We start from the raw sequence: 21,410 nt of genomic DNA on the forward strand, positions 1-21,410 counted from the left end.
GTGGAGTTGCTTGGTCCCCAAAAGAAATTGGTGGAGATTAGTGTAACTGTAGGCAGAAAATATGTAGGCAAGCGAAAAGACCAAGGTCTAGCAGTGTTTGAACTGTGAGGGGCAGACGGGACCATTGTGGCCTTTCATGTTGACAGAAAAAGTTCAGAGTAGGACATGAGAAGCAGAGACGGTCAGATTATCTTTCAAAATGTCGTGTAACGTTCATTAGAGTCTGACGCTGTGCTTCCGTCGCTGTTGTGAAGTGTGGGGCTGTCTCCCCGCTGCCCTGCACGTTCACTTGGACACGGAGATGGATGCCTGAGGCAGAGTTAAGAGAAGAGCATCCGTGTTCATTCCCCCCTAGACTCTAAAGTCAAATGTGAGGGGGAATGGAGACGTCCCGCCCGGGGAGGCAACCCGAGTCGCGTCCCTCCCAGGGACTGATAAAGATGTCCCTCACTGTCTCCGGGGAGCCGGCACCCGGGCACAGCGGGCACGACGTGAGGACGGCCAGACTCGCCGACTGCGGCCGCATCCCCAAGGGGCCGGGGCGCGCCTGCTGGAAGGTGGGAGGCGGAGTTGCTCCTCTTCTGGGAAGAGACCAAAGGAATGAGTAATTGGAAATTCTGTAACTTAGACCCTTCTCCTAAACTCTTTAGCCCTTTCACCCCAAGCCCCCTGCCGAGAGGCAAGGGCACCGGAGCCAGGGAGCCGTGGTGGAAGGAGAGTCACGTTTCGGAGAGGGAAGTGAAATAAAGAGGGCGGCACCCGGGGGGACCGGTGCGTCATTGAGGGACCGAGGAGAAGCGCGGGCGCACGGGGTGGAAAGGAGAAGTGGGAGCGAGGAGCCGGAGGGGGCGGCCGCGGAGAGCGGGTGGCGGCGTCGCGAAGCGCCCAAGCCTCTCCTGCCTTCTCCGGCCGCGCCCCGTCCGCCCGCAGCCTCGCGGCGCCAGCCTCGACCCTCAGCGCTCCGGATCCGGCCGGCGGGGCGCGCCCGCCCGCCGCGCGCAGAATGTGGCAGCGGACACGGCCCCGGCCCCGCGCGTCCTGGCGCTGGGCGCTGGCGTTGCTGACCCTGGGCGGCGCGGGGCTGTGCCACGCCGGCCCGCAGCCCATGCACCCCGCGCGGCCGGGAGCCAGGAACAAGTAAGTGCGCGGTCCCTCTCCCGGATCCCGGCACCGAGCCCTGGGCTCCCAGCCTCCTCCTCCCCCACCCGCAGCCGGGTCCGCAGCTGCCCTGCGGAAGGCGAAGAGCAGCAGCCCGGGGTCCCGCTTGGGCTGCCCGGGGGGCGCCTCCGCTCGGGAGGGCCGTGCGCTCCACCGCCCGCGCGGTGGATCTTGCCAGCCCTTCCAGCAGTGCTGCCTCCGGGGCCGCGGGGCGCAGGGAGTATCCCGCAGAGCAGGGCGACCAGGAATTACTGAAGCCCCTGGGACCACAGGCACTTTTCTTTACGTTTTTTTTTTTGTCAGCTAAAGGTGCGCTTTCCCCGAAGGCGCAGCCGCGCTCCCTCCGATGGCTGCTTTGTGGGGCTCCCGCCTCCGCAGAGACGCGGGGCTCCCCGAGCCTCGCTCGGTCCGCGGCCCTTACCGGCTGGCCCCTTCTCCCCCAGCCTCATTGTTCTCAGGGTTTTACACTGTGGCTTCTCGCTCTCTCTCCTTCACCCCAGGAACTGGTGCGCCTACATCGTGAACAAGAATGTGAGCTGCTCTGTGCTGGAGGGAAGTGAGAGTTTTATTCAGGCTCAGTACAACTGTGCCTGGAACCAGATGCCCTGTCCGTCGGCGCTGGTGTAAGTCCTTGAGCCCAGGAGCGGGCGGGGTGCGTCGGGGCCTGGACGGTGGGTGGCGTCGGAGCGTTGGGCTCCAGCCCGTCCGTAAATCTCTTCCAGAGGGAGAGAGAAAACTCAGCAGCTGAGAAATCTGAGCGCTGAACGCTGAGCGGGGTCCCTGGCGCGCTGAGGGATTTTAGAAGCGTGTGTTGCCCTGAGTGACCATAGAGGATGCGCACGACTTGCGAGCCTGTGGTCACCGGGGTATAGGAGGGGTGAACGAAGCCCCCACCCCCACCTCTTTCTTTTTTTCTTTCAATTTTATTACTAACATAAGGCAGCTGGACCTAATTAGATCCATATTGTGTGTGCTAGGACACACAGAAGATTCCAAAATGTATACGGCTAAAAACGTTGAAATGTAGGATTAGCTGAGAGGTTTGTTCTAGCCCGTGTCCTAAAAAAGGCGAGTTTTATCCAAATGGCCCCATAAAACGGACCTCTTCCAGCGTTATAGCCCTCTAAACTGAAGTCCCAGCAATAACTTGCTTAAAAGTGAGTCATTTTTTTTATGTTAGATTTGGGGATTCAGCAAAGACTTTGTCGGGAGAAAATGGTCATCTTTTTGATGAGAATTAATCATCGTTTTGCTTATAAAGATTTCATCATCTTAAAAAAACCAGGAGGAAGCAGTGCGATGGAATAGATATTCCGTTAACTACCTCACACACACACACTCGGTTATCTTCTGGTAATCCTTTGTGTTTTGGGGTAAGTTGGTTATCAGAGGAGGAGTGATGCGAATCAATGGCTGTTGGGGAACACATGGGATGGTTGAAATGAATTGTTTTCCCCTAAGAATAAGTTGTTTGTCTTAGGGCACTGTTGTCATTACAGCAAAGAATAGCTAGTAGGCGGATCTGTCTTTGGCAAAGCAAAGGGACAGACTGAAACTGTACTCCAGGAAATCTTATTCCAGAAGGCGGTAGATGAGGCTTCAGGCTTTGTGGGGTGGAAGTCGCCTCTGGATCATTCCACTTGGAATGTTGGGGGAATTGCAAACAGGGAAGGGATAATTCCTGGTAGGCCAAGAGCAACAACAACAACGGCCTAGAAGAGACATACATGCCCCCTTCGAATATACAGAGGAACAGGCAGACATGGAATCCCTAGCTCCCTGAGTTGGATCTGTCAGAGGGGATGCACGCTGTCATAGTGCCTTTATCTGTACTCTGCAGTTTGTAGACCTCACAGTCCATGGCAGCAGTCAGGGAAAGGAGAACCGGTAAGATTTTTACATTGTGACAGAGACACGAACTAAGTACTCAATACGGTTTGAATGGATGTGCTTAAACTTAGAATTATTAGTCAGGAACATTTCATTTGTTTTACCCAAGAACTGCATTTTGTGGTTTGCTATTACCTAAAGGCTTGTGGCAACTCAGATAAATGAATTTTTCATTTGGAGAGGTCATGCTTTTCATTTAAAAGATGTTTTTCTTTTCTTTTAAATTATCTGAAATTCTTTTAATGCTTGCAAAATTAAATGGTGATTTAATTGTTGTATTTGACCAAAACTCATTGGAACAGATTCTTTGTCGTCAGTGGGGAGCAAATCACCTCCAGATCAGCAGGTTAATGAAACGCAGTTGGAGCATATTTTTGCCACCCAGTGGGAAGAACAACAAAAATTGCTATAAGAAATGACAGATGTTTCTGTTGTTTTCTTAAATAGAACCAAAATAAGTAACCTGGGTGTTTTTCTTTAGTAATAGCCACCTAAACAATTCAATTGTTTTTACATTTTAGATACTGCATTGTAAGTGTGAAATTTAAAAAATAAGAACAGACTGTTTTAGCTGATCGATCTGAACATTTTGAAATGTAAATAGTTAATTCAGTCTTGACTTTTTTCTGTTTCTTTAGAGCTAGACAAGGAATGGTTTATCTTATTTTTCAACTACTAAATGTGTCCTAAATTTTGATGCTTGGTGGATGATGGAAGTCAGAGCCCCTTTATACTTAAAGAGAATGAATGGCTATTTAACATGGAATCTCCCAGGTGTTTCTGATGAATCCAGAAGTCCCAGTCACTTCTCTCAATTCATGGGGTCGTTTTCAGGTGAGGTCTTCAGGATTTGATCCTTAGAACCTGAGGCTGGAGGTTGACCAAGAGGTTGGAGCCAGAATGCAGTTTGGCAAGTGGGGCCCGCTGAGTACCTGGGAGGGGCAGGTGTGCACCAGCAAGGCCTTTCGAGGATTGGGGCTGAGTGGAGTTTCTAGGGAAAGGAGAAGGAGGAATCAGAAAGGAGAGAGAGCAAAGCCAACTTTAGACGAGGAAACTTCATCTTAGGGACCTCAGGAGGGGAGGTCCATAGGTTGAGGGGTCCTGTGAGGCCGGTGGCTTTAGCTAGCAGGAAGAATTTGCTTCTGCAGAAAGGACAGTGTCAGGTCAGTGGCGGACAGGCATTGCAGTTCGTGTGAGATTAAGGGAATAGGTCAAGAGGAAAGTCAGTAACACAGGCATCACATGTGTTCCAAAGTCTTCGGTGGAAAAAAGGGAGTTGATAGTAGCCAAGCAGGTGAGGAATCACTTAGAAAATGCTGCGTGTTCTGAGATGGAAGTGGAGAAGCCAAGGGAGACGCTGAGCATACTCTCAAACAGGGGGAGAAATCAGCTAGGAAACGAGGTTTAATGGGAAGTCCATAGGAATAAGTGGAAAACATCTGTGCCTGGTCGTGTCATTGGGCACTGAGCCTTGCCAGGCTGTACAGACCTAGCCCATGTGCCTTTCCAGAAGGGTTAGACCTTACTCCATTTGCATATAGGAAGAGCCTTCGATTCCAGGTTGCAAATTTGGGCATTATTATGTGAAACTAGGGCAGAAAGGGTGTTTGTGTATGTGTGCATTTGGAGTCATTATTTTTCTGAGACCGAAAGAAACTTCTGTGTGTCAGATGCTGCGTTAGGGCTTTTCATTCCGTAGATGAGGTTATTTAATTCTTGCAACAACCGTTCAAGATGGAAACCATGGTCCCCGTCTTGCCAATGAGGAAACAGAGGCTAGATGTTCCCTAACTCATCTACAGTCCCGTGACACTAAGTGGCTGAGATGCCTGCAAACCGAGGGCTTCTGGCCTTTGGCCCCATAGCGATGGAGAATGCATTTGTTTGTTTTAGTGTGTGCCTTTTGTGGATTGCCCAGTACTCAACTATTAAGAACAATTACACCTTTCATAAAAGGCAATTCCCGTGTAAAGTGATTGAGAACTGTTTGTGTGGGTTATTTCCCTCAATGCCTTGGACTGTATAATTTTTCATACTGTCCACTATGCTATATGGTTTTTAAAAAAATGTTCTTACCATTTTATTGAGATTTAATTGACATACAGCACTGCTTAAATTTAAGGTATACAGCCTAAGGACTTATATATATTGTGAAATGATTTTCACAGTAAGTTAACATCCGTCTTCTCATGAAAACAACCACAACAAAAAGGGCAAGTTTTTTCCTTGCGATGCAACCCTTAGGATCTACTCTCTTGACAGATTTCAAATACACCATACAGCAGTGTATGTATGTACATACACTCATGTACGTTACATCCCCAGAACTTTGTTACAACCGGAAGTTTGCACCTTTGACCACCTTCGTCCAGTTCCCGCTCACCCCACGCTTCCCTCTGTTAGCCACAAATCTGGATTTTCTGTGAGTTTGTGGATTTCTTTTAGATTCTATGTATGTCTACATACAGACATACAGAATTTCTTTCTCTGACTTACGTTACTTGGCATAATGCCCTCAAGCTCCATCCTCGCATGGTAGGACTTTTTTTTTTTAGTGGCAGAATAGTATTCCATTGTCTGTATAAACCACAACATCTTTATCCGCTCATCAGTTAGCAGACGCGTAGGTTGCTTCCATGTCCTGAGCCTGGGGTACTGACATCTGTTTAACGTCGAGTCTTTGTTTCCTTTGCGTATATACCAAGAAGTGAAGTTGCTGGATCATAGGGTACTTCTATTTTTAACTTTTTGAGGAACCTCCATGCTGTTTTCCATAGTGGTTGCACCAATTTACATTCCCACCCACAGTGAACAAGCATTTCCTTTTCTCCCCATCTGCAGCCGCAACCATATCTTGTCCTTTTGATGTCTTATTTTAATAAAGCATTCAGGGCCTGACTTGGGTGAGAGAACCTCCCAGGGGCACATTACTGTGAGCCCCTTCATCCCCTACATCTTCAGAGCAACTGCATGGCGGTATTATCCCCATTCTACAGAAGGTCATCTAGTTAAGGAAGTAGTTGATCCTGGATCCAAATCCAATCATAGTTCCAAGCCTTATTCTCCCTCCACACCGCATGGTCCCTTGCTGTCTGGACCCACACCCGAGGGTGAGTGTGATGCCTGCCACAGTGGGGTGCTGGGACATTGGCACCCCTGGTGAGATGGAAGGGAGAGGCGGTGGTCTGAGGTTTCCTAGATCCCCATCTACATAGTGGTGGTGTGTGTGTGGACTGCTGGTAGGAGATGGCGCTATCTTCTTCTTGGACAAGTCATTGTTTCCTTTCCTGCATTGTTCATGCCTTATGGCCGTGATTCTGGATAGTCCCTAACCTCCCACTCCACGGCATCAAGTCCAGCTGACTTCTGTTAGTATTTGAGGCATTTGAGGGGCGTCCTCTGTGCAGAGCAGCTGCCCTGTAGGGGAGGACATCTGGGGATTCCAAGCTGGAAGGCAGGATTATTTCCCCGTATTCGCCTTGCTACCAGCTTGGGGCTGAGGCTCTGTAGGGTGGGGTTTCCTACTCTGTGCCCACAAACTGACTTGGGTTTATCAGCATCTACCCAACCCTGCTCCTGCCCCCTCTCGGGTGTGTTGCATTGGGGTGGAATTTTTCCTATGAGCTCTTTAAAAGAATCTCATCAGTTGGGGCAGGAACTGGGTGGGACCAGCTAGGGGAGCCTGTGCCGCTGTGATAACACAGAAGAAGAATTTGTGAATGTATAGCAGGTGTTGAGTTCTAAGTGCTGAGTTCCAGAACTCCTCTAATTCTCAGATTCCAGGGGGAAGCAGATGGCCATTCAGTTGGAAGTAAAGTTGTCTATTAGAGAGCGATCTCAACCAGGAAAAGCTTTGTTTTTTTTTGGTTTTTTTTTTTTTTTTTTTTTTTTTTAGAAAGAACACTTAAGGCTGCAAAAATAATGAGGACTTACATCTTCTAGAGTAAATTCTACAGTTTCTACATCTCCAGGAATGGAATTCCATTCACCTGGAACATGTGCCTCTTGTGTGTATAGCTTGGAGGGTAATTTTTTTTCCTTCAGCTTTTAAACATCTTGCAGTCAGTTGGCTGTTAAGAGCTTTGCTCCATGGGTTTGAGGGTAATTTGAATCAAGCGAGGGAGCCTGAGCTGGTGTCTGGAGAAGGAGAGAATGCATGCTTGGAGTGACGGTCCCCCGACCCCAAGAGCCGAATGCACTTTCACCCCTTCTTCTTGGCCTTCCTTATCAGCTTTTCAGGGCTACCTCTGTCTTGTTGCCCTAGAATCTTCTGACCTTCCTTTCAAGCGTCTTTGTACTTTCGTTCTTTCCCTCTTCTTAGATTCCTAGTAGATAAGATGCTAGGTTTGTAGAGTCCTTCCACAGTCATGTTTTTCTTATCACAAGCTCAGCCAGATCAGTTAGGATAGAGACAGGGGGTCTTAGAATAAGTTTGTGGTTCTGGGCTACATTTTTCACCTTTCTTATTAAAATTAATGGGATTCAAATAGAGCTTATGGTCTTAAAAACAATTGCTTCTCTCGTTCAGCCCCCTTTTTGTCCCTTTATTTGGTTTTTCCCCACTGATCTGTTCTCTGTTGGCACTTGGTAAATGAACTAAAATTCTGAGGTAGCCAGGACAGGGGAGATAAATGGAGCAAGTGTCCCCTGAGGTGGTCCCTCTAACTGACTGATGTGACCAATGTGTTTTGGAAGAGGAAATAGAAACCTTGGCTTCTGGCCTCTGCTCTACTGCCACTGAGCTGTGTGACTTCAGGAAAGTCCCTCTGCCTCTCTGAGGCACAGCTAACAGAACTTTTAAAAGTGCGCTATCGAGAGAACCAAGATGTGTTAGTGTGAAGCACACAGGATCTGAGAAGCTCTCGCCGTTCCTCACGTCCCCCTCCCCCCAGCTCACTCCTTTTTCCCTTTTCATTCCACCCCCAACCCTCACCCCCTTTCCTCACCCAGATTCCTCCCAGAAATTAAAATAAAAAAAAAAATAAAAAAATAAAAGCGCTATCACGGTGGATGGGGTAACTGGGTCATGGACATTAAGGAGGGCACGTGATCTAGTGAGTACTGGGTATTTGTTTTGTTTTGTTTAAAGATTTTATTTATTTATTTGTCAGAGAGAGAGCACAAGCAGGCAGAGTGGCAGACAGAGGCAGAGAGAGAAGCAGACTCCCCACTGAGCAAGGAGCCCAATGTGGGGCTCGATCCCAGGACCCTGGGATCATGACCTGAGCTGAAGGCAGCAGCTTAACCAACTGAGCCATCCAGGCATCCCAAGGGTGTTTTAGGCAACTGATGAACCATTGACCTCTACCCCGGAAACCAATAATACATTATATTTTAATTAATTGAATTTAAATACAAATAAGTTTTTAAAAAATAAACCATTCCATTTGGTAAAAAGAAGAGTACACTATCATACTCCTGTAGGGTACACTTAGCAGGAAAGTCTCATGAACATTCCTTATTCTCATCATTTGGAGTGTTGCTGCTTCTCAGGCGGGCTTATCGTTCAAGGATTTGAATTTGGAGTTAATGCTTCTGGGCATGTTAGAGAAGGTCTGAAGTGCTAAAAAAAAAATGAAATAAACTCTGTAAACAAAGATAAGAATTAAGTAAATGAGTAAAATCAGCTTTTGGACATGACCTTGACTTAGAGAGTGCTTCAGAAGCAGAGTCAGCAATGGTTTCTTTGGGGGATGCACATCAGCGATTATGGACGATGTAAAGTAAATATTCTGGGGATGGTGGGCCCTGGTCGCTGGTCCTGCAGGTGTGTGCGGGTCCGTGGTTGCTGGGCGGAGAGCCAGAGGGAACTTCCAGGTTGCGTGAGCCTCGGGAACTCTGCTCGATCACCTTTCGGCCAGCCGCTGTGCTGCTCTAACCCTTTGCCTTGAGAAAAAGTCCTCTTCCTCTGTTTGATAACAGCAGGACGTCACTAAGGTTCACTGAGTGTGAGTAATACAGTAAGTACCGCACAGCACAGTTACCCAGTGTTTTACATCCTGGTGTTGAAAACCTAAAGCTGACAGACTGACCCGTGTTCAGAAGACGTACAGACTGTCACCCAAATGTTCTTCTGACTTACTGCTGGTCCGAACAAACACTGACTTTTTTTTAATGACTCAGAATTAACTGCTTCTGTCCTTGATAAAGCTGTTTTCAAAGACCCACTTGATAAGATGATACCAGCCTGACTTCTCCTCACGGAGAACAGTTTTCCTGGACAGCTTGAGAAAGGAACATAGTTGTTGTCCACGTGACAGCAGTTCCTATTGGAGGAAAATAATGAAATGATTAAAATGAAACTCCCAGGGCACCTGGGTGGCTCAGTGGGTTAAGCCGTTGCCTTCGGCTCAGGTCATGATCTCAGGGTCCTGGGATCGAGTCCCACATCGGGCTCTCTGCTCAGCAGGGAGCCTGCTTCCCTCTCTCTCTCTCTCTCTCTGCCAGCCTCTCTACCTACCTGTGATCTCTCTGTGTCAAATAAATAAATAAAATCTTTAAAAAACTAACTAAATAAAATGAAACTCCCCGGGCACCTGGGTGGCTCAGTGGGTTGAGCCTCTGCCTTCGGCTCAGGTCATGACCTCAGGGTCCTGGGATCGAGTCCCTCATCGGGCTCTCTGCTCAGCAGGGAGCCTGCTTCCCTCTCTCTCTCTGCCTGCCTCTCCATCAACTTGTGATCTCCCTCTGTCAAATAAATAAAATCTTAAAAAAAAAAAAAAATGAAACTCCCCAAGCAGTTTTCTTCTTTCTTTCTTGTTTTAAAGTGGTGATGTGTGCTGGACAAAAGTAGGGGCGGTTCAAACTAACCAAATCCCTGGTTTGAAAATGCTGTAGAAGCAAACTTTTCTGGGTGTGTTAGGACTCAGCTGTTCTTCCTCCCTCTCCTCCCCCTCACTCTCCACTAAGAAAATATTAGATTAGGGAATACGCCTAAACATTATTCTCTGCAGTATCAGCCTTTCAGGGCAGTGTATTTTACTAGGCATTTGCTTAAGAGACTGATGGTTTAGATGAAGTCTTCGCACACTGGCCATTTCAACAAAAGGAAATTTACTAGGAGACCTCTCAAATTTTTCTAATATTCTCCAGCTTCATACATATTTGTGATTGTACAGGGTCTGCCGAACGGGCTTTATTCAGTTATCTTTTAAGAGATTTGCTCACAATCCATTATTTTAAAAGGTTCTAGAGATTTCCTTCTTCAATTTGTTTCTCTACAGCTGCTCAACAAGAATGCTGTTGAAGCATTGTGGGATACGGACCTAAATTTTTTTTTTTTCTTTCTGAACTACAGTGGTGAAAATGCCACCTGTTTTTCTGCTGAGGTTTTCCATGTATCTTGAATTCTTTTTATTTAAGTGCAATTAGCCAACATATAGTATATCATTAGTTTCAGAGATAGGGTTCAAGTAATTTATTCGTTGTGTGTAACACGCAGTGCTCATCACATCACGTGCCTTCTGTAATGTCCATCACCCAGTCACCCTCCGTTTGTTTCCTTTGGTTAAGAGTCTCTTACAGTTTGTCTCCTTCTCTGCAAACAGAGCATAGAGCTGTGGCTCTGATTGCGACAGAACCCAGGGCGGGGTGAGTTTCACAATCCAGCCGTTTGCGGGAGATCTTTTCACCATTAAGCATTTCTCTGGCTTGTGTCAGTGTCAAAGCAAAGAGCTCTCCCGAGCCGGTGGAATGAGGAGGGAGAGTTGAGCCTTTTTGAATATTCTGAACATTCCAGAATCTTGGGTCCTGCCGGCTGTCCTGACAAGCGCCCGGGCCTGGTTCAGGCGTCCGGGGGTGTGCGTTGGAGGTTCATCAGCTGCTTTCAGCTGGGACAGCAGCTTTCCAGGATGACAGTGCCAGGTCAGGGGTCTGGCTCGGTCACAATCAACGAGGCACTCTTTTCCCATCCCAACACACTGCATCATCTTCTGGCAAATCACTAGATATTTGGGAGTCATTCTGTTGCGTTATGGCAAAAACAGCTAGCAAGATAGAACACAGATTCCTTGCTCACTGAGGGTGCAGTAAGCCCCATCCATGGCTTGCTTCCTGAACCGAACAGCACAGTGCCCTCCAAACACTCCTTATCGGAACTGGCACTGGGAAAATAATAATCCCAAAGAGTAGTCATTCTGTCCTATTTTATTTTATTTTTTAAAAAGAAAAAATTTTAATTATCTGAGAGGTAGAGAGTGAGTGAGAGAGAGAACATGCGCAGGAGAAGGGGTACTGGGAGAGGGAGAAGCAGGCTCCCCCCTGAGCAAGGAGCCTGACCTGGGGCTCCATCCCAGAGTGCTGGGATCATGACCCAAGCTGCAGACAGACGCTTAACCAGCTGAGCCACCCAGGTGCCCCTTGTCATATTTTCAAAACGCTAATTTATGCCTTTGGTTTTCTGTGTGTTATATTGTGCAAAATGGCAATTTTGTTTGTTTTTACAAAATGGCAATCTGAAGGAACTTAGAAAAAATTCTGTTTTGATGCTCTTCCTTAGTCAATGATCCATACCATGAAAAGTACAAAAACAAACATTAGGTCTATATTCCCAACAGATAAAGCAAATGGCTGTGTGAAGAGTAATATGATCCATTTAAAAAGAAAACCCAAAACTTTAGTTAAATCCTCATTTTGAAAAACTGAAAAACACTTAATGTTGTGGTTTTGGTTTCTACTTAGTGGAGTTCTGTTATTGCATCATCAAGACAAGACTATCTGGCACTCAGTTTCATAGTCCTGAAGAGATTTTTAAACACCCTAGTGCAGAAATGCATTGTGTATGTATATAATATTTATTTTATATTTGTATTATATTTATATATAAACATTATACATTATAATATTTATATATATATGTATGTATATATATGCATATATGTAATATAAAACAGCTTTATCAAGGTATAACCTACATAAACCATACATATTTAAAGTTCTATAACTAAATGTTTTGCCACGTGTATGCACCCATGAAGCCAACGTCACAATCAAGATATTGATCATAGCCATTACCCCCCAAATTTTCCTCACACCCCTTGGCCATCCTTTCCTTTGGTTTCTCCTCACATGACCTCTAGGCAGCAGCTGATCTGCTTTCTAGCAGCCGTAGATAAGTTTGGATTTTCTAGTGTTCTATGTTTAAGTAGTCATATACTTTGTACTCTTATCTTAGCCTTTTTCCATTCAGCGTACTCATTTGGTGGTACCTCCATGTCGTACTGTGGTATCAAGAATTGATTGTATTGTTGAGTGGTATTCCCTTGTATGTGCAGACCACTGTCTGTATATAGTTGTTTTGTAGTGGAGGATTTGTGGCAAAATGGTGTGGAAACTCATTTGTCTTGATAGTAAGGCTACTTCTCTGGTTTTTCTGAAAACAAATTAGATGGTAACAGATGTATAACAGATGTAGGGCACTAGATAAAACCATAGTGGATGGAGTAAGAAAAACACTTTTCACGTTTAGAGCCCTGGATTGAGGCTGCATAATTAGCTTAAGCCATTTCGAGTTGGCAGAAAGCTCAGTAGGGTTAAAGGAGACTTTTGGAGACTGTTGGTTACTCTGTTTCATTAGACAAATATATATTTTTAAAGATTTTTTTTATTATTTATCTGGCAGACAGAGACAATGAGAGAGGGAACAGAAGCAGGGGGAGTGGGAGAGGGAGAAGCAGGCTCCCCACCAAACAGGGAACCCGAGTGGTGCTTGATCCCAGGACCCTGGGATCATAACGTGAGCCAAAGACAGATGCTTAATGACTGAGCCATCCAGGTGCCCCTCATTAAACAAATATTTTGTGGAAGGCCTACGTCTGGCCCAGGACTAGGCCTATGGGGGCACAGCAAGGAACCTGACCTCTGTCTTGCCCTCCAGAAGTTCACATCCAGTCAGTGAATGAGACATAGGTAGAAATAATTCCAATGTGAAAGGTGGAAATGAGGGTTGCAGTACGGAAGTACAAGTGGCCGAAGATGATCAGAGGTGGAAGGACTTAGTTCGGCCAGGAGGACTCCAAAAACCTGCTTTCAGGTGGTGGTGACATCTTAGCAGGATGTCCCTCAGCATCTTTGAAGGATGTCACTTGTCAGCTTTGCATCTTTGAAGGATGGTTCACATTGAGTATGTGCAGATATAAAACAAGAGAATGAGTATATGCCAGCATAAAACAAGAGAAGTGAGTTAGGGCCTGGAGGTGGGGAGTGAAGGGACATCTGTGGGGATGTGTGAACTGTCTGCAGGGCTGCCTTCTCCTGAGGGCTGAGCTGCTCTTCCAGGTGCATAGATGGCCACCTTCTTCCCAGTGTCTGACCCATTGTTTGTTTGTCTCTATGTCCCATTGGATTAGGGCCCATCCCTGAATGGGGGATGAGGACTCCAACATATCTTTCTTGGGGGACATTAATTCAACCCATAACAACCAGTGTTGGGAGGTTGGGCTTTATCATTTAGGCAAAGGGAAGTCATGGAAGGTTTTTGATTTGGGACACCATCGGAATTTCGCCTCCAGATATTGATCAGACCATGTGTGCAAAACAGCTCTGAGAGAGGGAGCACTGGGTGGGGACAAGGGGTGTTGGGAGGGAGCTCAGTCCATGCCATCCATGGAGAACGTGTGGTGGGTGTGGTGGGGGAAGCAGACCTGGCCATGCAGAGGATGAAAAGCAACCACCCAGTCAAATAGCCTGGTGGCCCTCTGCACAGGTTGAGGGTACATGAAAAGCTGTCATGGGGTGATCTGTGTATTGTGTTGACACCAAAAGGACCACATGTGTGAAGCAAGGCAAGTTAGTTCAAGGACTGTCACGTGAAGGTTATGGCAGGATTTCCTTTACCCGTAGGACAGTCTCTGCATTGTTCATCACCTTTGGTCAGGAGCCAGCTATAATTTTTCACATGGGCAATTGAGACCATTATCATGGAAGGAACCCGTATTTTTAGTCTTATTGCAGTTTTTTGCCTTATGGTAAACTTAGCACATAGCACACAGAGTGTATAGACATCACTTAGATAAAGCTTTATAGTTTTGCATTTTTCACAGCTATTGTCAAATCTTATTTTTCCAATATCTGAGAGGTAAAAGGGGGGTGCAAATATTAAAATGCCAATTTGTTTACTTAAGTTTTCATTTAAATTCTGGTTAGTTAACATATGGTGTAGTATTGGTTTCAGGGGTAGAATTCAGTGATTCATCACTTACATACAGTACCCAGTGCTCATCCCAACAAGTGCCCTCCTTAATACCCATCACCCGTCTAGCCCACCCCCCCCACCTCACTCCATCAACCCTCAGTTTGTTTTCTATAGCTAAGAGTCTCTGATGGTTTCCCTCCCTCTCTCTCCTTTTTTTCCCTCCCCCCATCTTCATCTATTTTGTTTCTTAAATTCCACATGAGTGAAATCATATGGTGTTTGTCTCTCTTTGACTGACTTATTTCACTTAGCATAATACACTCCAGCTTCATCCCTGCTGTTGCTAGGGCACCTGGGTGGCTCAGTCAGATAAACGCCTGCCTTTGGCTCAGGCCATGACCTCAGAGTCCTGGGATCAAGTTAGTTAACATATGGTGTTAACTGACATCAGGCTCTCTGCTCAGTGGGGAGTCGGCTTCTTCCCTTCACTCTCCCTCTCTCTCAAATAAATGTTGTTGCTAATAGCAGGATATCATTATCTTTGAAGGATGAGTAATATTCCATTATATGTATATACCACATCCTCTTTATCCATTCATCTGTCCCTGGACATCTGCGCTCTTTCCATAGTTTGGCTAGTGTGGACATTGCTGCTGTAAAACATTGGGATGTAGGTGCCCCTTTGGATCACTATTTTGTATCCTTTGGTTCAATATCCAGTAGTGCAATTGCTGGGTCATAGGGCAGCTTTATTTTTAACTTTTTGAAGACCCTCCATACTGTTTTCTAGAGTGGCTGCACCAGCTTGTATTCCCATCAACGGTGTAAGAGGGTTCCCCTTTCTCTGCATCCTCGCCAGTGTCTGTTGTGTCCTGTGTTGTTAATGTTAGCCATTTTGACAGGCGAGAGATGGTATCTCCTTGTAGTTTTGATTTGTATTCCCCTAATGATGATATTGAGCATCTTTTCATGTGTCTGTTGGCCATCTAGAAGTCATTTTTGGGAAAATGTCTACTCATGTCTTCTGCCTATTTCTTTTTTTTTTCTTTTTTTTTTTTTTTAGATTTTATTTATTTGATAGAGAGAGGGAGATCACAAGCAGGCAGAGAGAGAGGGGGAAGCAGGCTCCCGCCGAGCAGAGAGCCCGACGCGGGGCTTGATCCCAGGACCCCAGGATCATGACCTGAGCCGAAGGCAGAGGCTTTTAACCCACTGAGCCACCCAGGTGCCCCTCTTCTGCCTATTTCTTAAATGGATTATTTGGTTTTTGGGGTGTTGAGTTTGATAAGTTCTTTACAGATTTTGGATACTAACCCTTTAGGTCATTTGCAAATATTCTCCCATTGAGTAGGTTGCCTTTTAGTTTTGTTGATTATTTCATTCACTATATAGAAGCTTTTTATTTGATTAAGTCCCAGTAGTTTATTTTTGCTTTTGTTTCCCTTGCTTTAGGAGACATATCTATAAAAAAGTTACTATGGCTAATGTCAAAGAGGTTACTGCTTGTGTTCTCTTGTAGGATTTCCTGTCTCACATTTAGGTCTTTGATCCATTTGTGGTCTCTTTTTGTGTATGGTGTAAGAGAGTGGTCCTTTTTCTTTCTTTCGAATGTTTCTATACCATTTTGCCAACACCATTTGTTGAAGAGACTGCCTTTTTTTTTTTTCATTGGATATGCTTTACTGCTTTGTCAAAGATTAGTTTACCATAGAGTTGAGTGTCCATTTCTGGATTTTCCATTCTGTTCCATTGATCTATGTGTCTGTTGTGCTAGTACCATGCTGTCTTGATGTTCACAGGGTTTTTTTTTTTTTTAATTTAATTTTTTCAGTGTTCCAAGATTCATTGTTTATGCACCACACCCAATTTACAGGTTTGTTATACAAATTGAAGTCTGGAATTGTGATGTCTCCAGCTTTGTTTTTCTTTTTCAAGATTGTTTTGACTATTCAGGGTCTTTTGTGATTCCATAGAAATTTTAGGATAGTTTGTTCTACCTCTGTGAAAAATGCTGGTGGTATTTTGATAAGGATTGCATTAAATGTGTAGATTGTTTGGGTGGTATGGAATTTTAACAGTATTCTTCCAATCCATGAGCATGGGGTTGTTTTTCCATTTCTTTGTATTATCTTTAATTTCTTTCATAAGTTTTCTCTTTTTAAAAAAGATTTTATTTATTTATTTGACAGAGATCACAAGTAGGCAGAGAGGCAGACAGAGAGAGAGAGAGAGGAGGAAGCAGTCTCCCAACAGAGCAGAGAGCCCAATGTGGGGCTTGATCTCAGGACCCTGGGATCATGACCTAGCCAAAGGCAGAGGCTTTAACCCACTGAGCTAGCCAGGCACCTCCATAAGTGTTCTGTAGTTTTTGGAGTACAGATCTTTTACTCCTTTGGTTAGGTTTATTCCTAGGTATCTGATGGTTTTCGGTGCAACTGTAAATGGGATTGATTCTTTGAGTTCTCTTTCTACTGCTTCATTACTGGTGTATAGAAATATAAGACATGGGGTACCTGGGTAGCTCAGTCGGTTAAACATCTGATTCTTGGTTTAAGCTCAGGTCAGGATCTCATGGGTCATGAGGTGGAGCCTCTGTCAGGCTCTGCAATCAGCAGGGGTTCTGCTTGACGAGTCTCTCCCTCTGCGCTTCCCCTAACTTGTATGCAAGCTCTCCCTCTCTCATTCAAATAAATAAATCTTAAAAAAAAAAAAAAAAAAAAGAAATGCAAGACATTTCTATATGTTGATTATCCTGCAACTGCTCAATTCATATATCAGTTCTAGCTATTTTTTGGTGGAATCTTTCACGTTTTCTAGAGTATCATATCATCTGTGAATAGTAAAATTTGACTGCTTGCTTGCCAATTTGGATGCCTTTTATATCTTTTTGTTGTCTCATTGCTGTGGTTAGGGCTTCTAGTACTATGTTAAATAATAGTGGTGAGAGTGGACTTCCCTGTCTTACTCCTGACCTTGGAGGAAAAGCTCTCAATTTTTTCCCGTTGAGGATGATACTAATTGTGGGTCTTTTGTATATGGTCTTTATGATGTTGAGGTATGTTCCTTCTACTCCTACATTGTTGAGGGTTTTTATCAAGAATGGTTGCTGTACTTTGCCAAAGGCTTTTTCTGCATCTATTGAGAGGATTATATGATTTTTATCCTTTCATTTATTAATGTGGTGTATCATATTGATTGATTCGCAAGTACTGAACCACCCTTGCAGCCCAGCAATAAGTCTCACTTGGTTGTGGCGAATAAACTTTTTAACGTACTGTTGGATTCAAATTTTTGCATCCATGTTCATCAGGTATATTGACCTGTAATTCTCCTTTTAGTGGGGTCTTTGTGACGTTTTGGAATCAAGGTAATGCTGGCCTAATAGAATGAGTTTGGAAGTCTTCCTCCCATTTCTATTATTTGGAACATTTTGAGAAGAATAGATATTGATTCTTCTTTAAATATGTGGTAGAAGGGGCACCCAGGTGCCTCAGTCATTAAGCATCCGCCTTCGGCTCAGGTCATGATCCCAGGGTCCTGTGATTGAGCCCCGCATCGGGCTCCCTGCTCAGTGGAGAGCCTGCTTCTCCCTCTGCCTCTGCCTGCCACTCAGCCTACTTCTGCTCTTTCTCTCTGTCAAATAAAATCTTTAAAAAAAAATGTGTGGTAAAATTCCCCTAGGAAGCCATCCAGGCCTGGGCTTTTGTTTGTTGGTAGATTTTTGATTACAGATTCAATTTCTTTGCTGGTTATAGTTCTGTTCAAGTTTTCTATTTCTTCCTGTTTCAGTTTTGGTAGTTTATGTGTTTCTAGGAATTTATCAATGTCTTCCAGATTGCCCAATTTGTTGGCATATAATTTTTCATAATATTCTCTTATAGTTGTTTGTGTTTCTGTGTGTTGGTTGTGATCTCTCCTCTTACATTTCTGATTTAATTTATCTGAGTTCTTTCTCTTTTCTTTTTGGTAAGTCTGGCTAGGGGGTTATCAATCTTATTCTTTCAAAGAACCAGCTCCTGGTTTCATTGTTCTGTTCTACTGTTTTTTTTTTCCTATATCATTTATATCTGCTCTGATCTTTATTATTTCCCTTCTTCTGCTGGCTTTAGGCTTTATTTGCTGGGGTGTTTTTTTTTTTTTTTTTTTTTTTTTCCCTAGCTCCTTTAGGTGTAAGCATAGGTTGTATATTTGAGACTTTTTTTGCTTCTTGAGGTAGGCCTGCATTGCTGTGTACTTAGAGATGCCAATTTATATTTGAGGTAACTGAGGATTAGAGAAGTTTTCAGGTCTTGTCTGACACAACTGGTCTTTGGCTGGGTTGGGACTGGAGCAGCCACAATTGTCAAGGATAATAGTATTGGATGTTGTCCATACCTTCTCCACAGATATAATTGCTCAGTATAGATCCCAGAAACTCAAGGAAAGCCATAAGGTGGCGGCTGGGTACCACCTGGTATGCATCCAAGGGGTGTTTGCTGAATGCACAGGCAAAGGAGAGCATGCGGGTTTCAATTTCTCTATTAAGACTATTTTTTTATAACAGTTAATATTCACTGTAAAATTGAGGGAAGGTGCACAGATTTCCCACATTCCTACTTCCTCCCCACACGCACAGCCTCCTCTGTTCTCACCATCCCCACAGAGTGGGACATTTGGTACAGTCGATGAGCCTGCATTGACACGTGATAATAACCTGAAGGCCCATAGTTTACACTAGGCTTTATTTTGGGGAGGACCTGTGATTTTAGCTTATCTTCCCTCCTATTGTTAAGAATCATATGTGTTTAAAAGAAAAAGAATCATGTGTTGAGTTCAGTTTTGATTTTTAGTTATGGAGACCATCAATTTGAATAACTGTCTTTTTGGTTTGTGTTTTTAAAATGGAGGTTGTGACACACATATAGTCTTGAAAATAATTGTTAATACTGAATGAAAGTGAGGTAGCTTGCACTAAAATGAGGATTTATGGTGTGGCGGATTCCAGTTAAATCAGTCAGAGTCATGATGTGATTCCGCTTCTTGAACTGGCAGTTTCAATGTAACCTTTAGAAGTCTTTTGCCAAGATGTAGAGTGTTCATTGACTATGTCTCCAACAGGTGATACAGCTTTTGGTCTGTAAGAGTTCATGTTACACAACTGTAAATCAAAATTCAACTGCGTAAATTTTTAAGATTGTAGTGTTGTTACTCAGCAATTCATGAATTAGACAGCACCCCATTTAGTGGAGACAGAGAAGGGGAGCTCCAAAGAGTTGTTCAAAATGAACAGCTTTCATAGGCAGAAAATGGTGGGAAAAGGATGTTTCTAGCAAAGAGGGGATTGTTTAAGACAAGGTTGCTTTTGAATGTGGTTGAAAGGGGTCTGTCAGTAGATTGCCTCATTAGTGCTAACCAGGTAATTCTAGATTAACTGATAAAAGGTTACATTCCTGGGAGAGGCAGAAATGACAGGTTAGATACTATGTCTTGGTTTGCTGACATGGTGCTTAAGCACAAGAGAGTCCATTTGGGCTATTTACTCTTTTTTTTTTTTTTTTTAAGATTTATTTATTTGAGAGATAGAGACAGAGAGAGAGAGAGAGAGCATGAGTGGGTGGTATTCTTTTTTTTTTTTTTTTTTTTTTTTAAGATTTATTTATTTGAGAGCAAGAGCATGAGCAGAAGGGGCAGAGGAAGAGAATCTCAAGCTGACTCCAGGCTGAGCACAGAGCCCCAGGCGGGGCTGAGATCATGACCTGAGCCAAAACCAAGAACTAGCCAAGTAACCGGCTGAGCTTCTCAGGTGGCCCGTGATCTCTTTCTTAACACCAGTATAAAGAATGATTTGGTGGTTTTGGGAAGATACAGTGTTCAAAAACAGCACTTCATTTTGAGAAAGATCGATTATAAAAATCTAGGGAAGTATTTCAAAGAATAATTTGTGGCTTTGCAAATATGCTGGCCTATGCATTTTATTTGTAAAAAATGGAAGCCAGTTTCAGTGAAGGCTGGGGGTGGGGGCCAGCACATGCACCTGCTTACTGGGAGGACAGGAACTGCTACTGAAACCACGTATTGTTCTACTTAAAGTAAACAACACAATAATGCAATCTATGTAATTTTTCTTAAAAAATAAACATGATTTCAAGGAAATGGAAGCAAGCCACTATCTTTAAAACTAGTTAACTGATGTCAGTTGGGCTCCCCTTCACCTCACAGTCTATGTATTTGTCTCCCTTCTCAATTTGCAAAGAATTGTGGATGCCCAGAAGGTTCCCTACAAACTGGGATGGTGTCCAAGGCATACTGTCCAACAGCCCCCTTGCACCTGGGTTCTGTATGGCTCTCTCAGAACCACACGGAGCAGGCCAACTTAGGGAACAGCCTCCAATGCCCTGAGAAAACCCAGACTGACAAGGCTGCACGGATAGTGAGGCCTCTCCTGAAGACTGTGGCTATGGTTAAGAGGATACCACTGTGTCCTCAGCCTTAAACCTCCATTGGCCACCTCAGGCATCTTGGAGAAGGGTGCCCTCACTTCTTTGTCCTCTGGTGACCACCTGCTCTGAACCCATACCCATCTGAGAGCAAATAAGCCAAATCCTTCTCCTCAGTGGGCTAGGCAGTCCCCACCCCCTGCTTGTCCACACCCCCAGACCTGGGCTGAGGTGGGTTGTGGCAGCACCTTTCAAAGAAAAACCATGCTCTTTCTGAATGGAGTGCAGGTGAATGGAAATCTCTCTACCTCACTGTGTTAAATGTGGATTAAGAAAAAAACCTAAAGGGAGGGCTCCTGGGTGGCTAAGTCACTTAAACATCTGCCTTCCGCTTAGGTCAGGATCCCCAGGGTCCTAGATAGGATTGAGCTGGCGTCAGGCTCCCTGCTCAGTGGGAAGCCTGCTTCCCTCTCGCCCACTCCCCCTGCTTGTGCTCCCTCTCTCACTGTGTCTCTGTCAAATAACAAATAAAATCTTTTGAAAAAATAATAAAATTAAAGTAATTTAACATAAGATCTTTAAAAAAAAAGAAAAAGAAAAAAACCCTAAAGGAATATTGGGTTATCCTGGACAAGACCTAGGAAACTAGACTATGACATTGTGGTCCTTTTCCTCCCCAGTGTGGTCATAAATTAGAAAAGAAATGGAAGTGTTCCTGTATTTGCAATACGTCAGATTATTACTTTTACTGAGAATGGATTGACCCAAAGGAAGAAGGTGTTGTTTTTTTATCTGCTGAGAAATTCCTACTATCT

The 21,410-nt window shown here is 44.4% G+C and overlaps 1 protein-coding gene across 1 annotated transcript in view; it reads left to right on the top strand.

Moving 5' to 3' along the window:
- The first annotated feature begins 788 nt into the window (after window positions 1–788).
- The window catches only part of EMILIN2 (elastin microfibril interfacer 2), a 55,550-nt gene continuing 34,928 nt past the window's right edge, over window positions 789–21,410 (top strand). Inside the window, exons 1-2 of the mRNA XM_082698932.1 lie at window positions 789–1,137; window positions 1,659–1,781. Coding sequence (XP_082555058.1) covers window positions 1,004–1,137; window positions 1,659–1,781 — 257 coding nt within the window. The 5' untranslated portion in view covers window positions 789–1,003. The remainder of the gene's footprint in view (window positions 1,138–1,658; window positions 1,782–21,410) is intronic.

The sequence above is a fragment of the Mustela nivalis genome, assembly GCF_964662115.1.
Source record: "Mustela nivalis genome assembly, chromosome: 14".
NCBI classification, from domain to species: Eukaryota; Metazoa; Chordata; class Mammalia; order Carnivora; family Mustelidae; genus Mustela; species Mustela nivalis.